The following is a 4,750-nucleotide window of genomic DNA, read 5'->3' on the forward strand; positions in this document are numbered from 1 at the left end:
AGTACTACCTGGAGACCTCTTCAGATCCAAAGGCCTGAACTCTGAATCTGACCTCACGATTCTACTTTGAGATTCTTAGCTTTGTGTCTACGTTCTATTTGTTTTCAGGTCCTGTTCTGACACCTGATTTTCTGGAGAAGATGCTGTGGCCTCCAGTGACCTAAATCATACACCACAACCAGATTATGACCCTAGGGTTGTGTTTAATGTAGCCTGAGGGCCCCTTGTGCCAATGTGGATTCACTCTTCAATCTGGTACTGCCATCATTTAATCTTTTGTCTTTTGATGTCCTAATTATGTGGAAGGAAAATATCACTTATATCAGTGAATTTGTCCTGGTGGGCTTCCCTACTTACCCTTGGCTGCAAGTTCTGCTTTTCTTCCTCTTCCTCATCACCTACCTGTTTGTGCTGTTGGAGAATGTAGTCACCATCCTCACCATATGGGTCACTGGATCCCTGCACAAGCCCATGTATTATTTTCTGGGCACCATGTCCTTTCTGGAGACCTGGTATATATCTGTCACCGTCCCCAAGATGCTGGCTGGATTCCTGCTTTGTCCCAATACCATCTCCTTCTTGGGATGCATGACCCAGCTCTATTTCTTCATGTCACTTGCCTGTACTGAGTGTGTGCTCTTGGCTGCCATGGCCTATGACCGTTATGTGGCTATATGTTGGCCTCTTCGCTATCCGGTTATGATGACCACAGAATTTTGTGTTCAGCTAACCATCAGTTCCTGGCTGAGTGGCTTTACTGTCTCCTTGGCAAAAGTATACTTCATCTCCCAAGTTTCCTTCTGTAGTAATAATATCTTGAACCATTTTTTCTGTGATGTTTCCCCCATCCTCAAATTGGCCTGCATGGACTCATCTATGGCAGAGATGGTAGACTTTGTGCTAGCCATCATCATCCTTGTGTTTCCTCTCTCAGCCACTGTCCTTTCCTATGCCTTCATTGTCTCTGCCATCCTGCACATTCCTTCAGCCACTGGGCAGCGGAAGGCCTTTTCTACCTGTGCCTCTCACCTTATGGTGGTAGTCATCTTCTACACAGCTGTGATCTTCATGTATGTCCGACCTCGGGCCATTGCTTCATAAAATTCTAACAAGTTGATCTCAGCCATATATGCAGTCTTTACTCCCATGCTCAACCCTATCATCTACTGCCTGAGGAACAAGGAGGTCAAAAATGCCATCAGAAAAACCATGGCAAGTGGCCGAGCTCTTTTCTTGAGAGATTCTCTTTGCTGAAGAAATTCGGATTTCAGATTTTCTTCTTTTTTTCATCATCTGCAATGATAAACATACTGACTTAATACAATAATTAAGGAATAAGAGGTTATATATCAAAGAAATTTCTCTTTTCTTTCTTGTATTAATTAAATTCTTTCTTTTAGGAGGCAAAGAGTTAAATAATCAGAACTCTAAAACACATATATTAGTAAAATCATTATAAAGTAATTCTATTTTTCAAGAAGATATTCAGAAATAGTTATACAACTAGTTTTTAGAGTTATATTAATGGCATTTTTTCAGTTTAATTTTGTTTTGTTTTAAAAGCCCTTTCTATCTTAGGAGGCATATCCAAAAAGAAGTTCTGCAATAGTCAATGTAGTGACCTGCTGCTTGCCTCCTAGTGGGTTAGGGGACTTTTCCTTTTATAATCAATTGACCTTAATGATATCTCATTTAATTACTTTTTAAAATCTATGGAAAAATGAGAGAGAAATACCTTTCAGACTCCAAAAGAAACATTGCAAGATAGTGTGCAAAACTTACCATGGTAGAGAGAAAACAGGATTTTATATACATATGTATGTATACATACATATATATAATATAAAATACCCATTTTATAATAAAACCCACTTATAAAATGTATTATATGATATGTAATATAAATTTTTATAGTATAAAATACATACAATGTAAATTTTCCAACAAATGGGATATATTTATAAAATACATAATTTCACACTTTAGTTCTCTTCCTTTATTGGAACTTCTACATTTATAATTTTGGAGGTGTTATAGTTGGGGCTTAGACTCAGAAAAACTAGAAGCAATTCATTAAAGCCCCCTAGTTTTCAGGTAAAGTAAGCATTGGCATTGACAAGAGCCACGAAACTGCTTTTGTTAGACAGTACTTGGCCTGGATGTATAAGATTTTTCCAAGTTTCCCAGAACATCTCCCTTCTAAATTTTTTATTTTAATTTTGTAATGGTGGATGCAATACGCTAAGAAGTAGTACATGCTTTCATTCAGCCATTATAAAATGATAGAGGAAAAATGGATTCTGTCTGGCTTAGCAAACATATTGGATGAGCGAATTAACAAAATATGTTCTGCCAAGAGTTTAAGGATGGCAGGCATGCCATTTCACCTTAACAACTTAGAAGCCACATTTCATAAGTTTTAATTGGGTTATTAATTTATATACTATATTTGTTTTGTTTTGCTTTACATTATAATTACATGGTCTTCCTATTTTGTATTAAGTTTTTATATAAGATCAGATGAGGGGCTTCTCTGTTGTCTCAGTAGTAAAGAATCTGCCTGCCAAGGCAGGAGACAGGTTGATCCCTGATCCGGGAAGATCCCACATGCTGTGAAGCAACTAGGCTCATGAGACACAACTATTCAGCCTGTGCTCTAGAGCCTGGGAGCTGCAACTACTGAGCCCACCTACAACAGCTATTGAAGCCCACTTCAATAGAGCCCAGTACTCTGCAACAGAAGCCACAGCAATGAGAAGCCCCACTACTGCAACTAGAGAAAGCCCAGGCAGCAATGAAGAGCCAGCATAGCCAACAATAAATAAATTTAAGAAAAAATATCAGATAAGATTGTTTTAATTTGGTTTTATAAACTGTGGTAGTTTTCAGCTTATCCAAACCTGATATATTTTCCTGGCCCTCATGATTTTTAGTCTAACCACTGTATAATTTCTAATAATATCCCTCATAGCTCAGTTGGTAAAGCATTCGCCTGCAGTGCAGGAGACCTGGATTTGATTCCCAAGTCAGGAAGAATCCCTTGGAGAAGGAAATGGCAACCCACTCTAGAATTCTTGCCTGGGAAATCCCATGGACAGAAGAGCCTGACAGTCTGCAATCCATGCGATCGCAAGAGTCGGACACGACTGAGAGACTTAACTACCACCACTACCACCTGTGGGGAGCTGCCCGTGAGAACAGGGTCCTTTATCTAAAGGACACAGCTCTGGGAGCTGCCTCAGTCCTTGAGGGTTTGCTTGCAAACATAGCTCTCTGTCCCGCCACCCCAGAGATTAGGCGATTATTTACTGCAGACACCTGGAGTTCTGGACAAACTTCTCACACACAGAGAAATGTTATCTGGTGTAAGAAATAATAACAGGGTGCCATTCCCATGCTCTCAAGATTTCTTGTGACTTTTTGTAAGATGTATAGGTCAACCAATAAAAATGCTAACTGTCTTGTCTTTCTCACGCTCTCCTGTATAAATATAAGATGCTGAATAAAGTCGTGGTCAGACTGCGTCCCTTCGTGGAGACGTGTCTGAACCTCTAGACCTCATCTTTGCTGTAGTTTGCTGTAGTTTTCTTTCTCAGCCACGCCGTGCACGTTCTCGGGACCTGATCGACTTTGCCGGCTGGCACCAGCAGGTCAGGGACTCGGGAATTGGAGCACGACGATGGCCGCTGCCTGCTAAGATTGAAGTAAGTAACGAGGAATTCCTAATTAATTAAAGTAAAGGGCAGGGAGTGTTATTGTCGAGAGTAATAAATCATGGGACAAGGCAATAGCCGCCAGTTATTTGTACATATGTTGAAAACTATGTTAAAAGGCAGGGGAATTCATGTAAATAAGTTACAGTTAGAGAAATTTTTACTTTTTATAAAAGATGTTTGTCCTTGGTTTCCAGAGGAAGGAACAGTTAGTCTGGAAACTTGGAAGAAAGTAGGAAAACAATTGCAGACATATTACTCCTTACATGGTCCCAATCGTGTCCCTGTGGATGCTTTTTCTTTGTGGACTCGCATAAGAGACTGTCTGGATCCTGAACATGAGGGACATAAGATTCAGACGGCCCTCGGGGATTTCACAGAACCCGAAGTTGCAGAGCCTTCCGCCCCTCCGCCTGAGCCGCTTTATGCCATGCCTGAGGGAACAGCTTGTAAGGCTGGAGGGAATGATGATGTGTTAAGCTCTGATGAACAGGAAGAGTTAAATGAACAAGTGGCTCAGTATCATAGAGAGGATATGCCTTGGGAGATGATGGTTAGCATGCAACCCCCCACAGGAAAAGGGGAATTAAAGCATTCAGGGCTTTCCGAAGAACAGCTGGAGAATTTAATTCAGAAAATTGTTATAGCAGTAAAAAAGGACGCACAGGGAGACTCCCACTCCAGTCAGCCTGTGCCTCCAGCAGGTCCTCCCTCGGTTCTTGCTGGGCTTGATCCACCTCCGCCTTTCATAGAACCGCGAGAGCTTATATCTATCCCTGCTTCTTTGCCCGGTGAAAACCTAAAAATTAGAAGTGAGATATTATTATCTCCTTTTCAACAAGCGATTAAGGGAGCTAATGATGAAGGAGAACATATTCCCGGGTTTTCAGGAATCTATCCAGTATTTGAAAATGCTCAACAGCAGAGGTATTATGAACCGCTACCCTTTAAGCAACTAAGAGTTTAAAATGGCTTGTGCACAATACGGCCCAACTGCGCCGTTTACTCAGGCTATTATAGAGGCTTTAGGAAATCAA

General features: G+C 40.8%; 2 protein-coding genes across 2 annotated transcripts in view; both read left to right on the top strand.

Annotated features, from left to right (window-relative positions):
• The first annotated feature begins 297 nt into the window (after window positions 1–297).
• LOC105001168 (olfactory receptor 6-like) lies at window positions 298–1,254 on the top strand. Its single transcript, XM_010857346.1, is given in 1 exon segment — window positions 298–1,254. A coding segment is annotated over 1 exon segment (957 nt).
• A 2,520-nt stretch (window positions 1,255–3,774) lies between these two features.
• The window catches only part of LOC105001169 (endogenous retrovirus group K member 7 Gag polyprotein-like), a 2,343-nt gene continuing 1,367 nt past the window's right edge, over window positions 3,775–4,750 (top strand). Inside the window, 2 exon segments of the mRNA XM_010857347.1 lie at window positions 3,775–4,469; window positions 4,524–4,672. Of these exon segments, the coding sequence (XP_010855649.1) occupies window positions 3,775–4,469; window positions 4,524–4,672 (844 nt within the window).

Source organism: Bison bison, unplaced genomic scaffold (genome assembly GCF_000754665.1).
Source record: "Bison bison bison isolate TAMUID 2011002044 unplaced genomic scaffold, Bison_UMD1.0 scf7180017864379, whole genome shotgun sequence".
NCBI classification, from domain to species: Eukaryota; Metazoa; Chordata; class Mammalia; order Artiodactyla; family Bovidae; genus Bison; species Bison bison.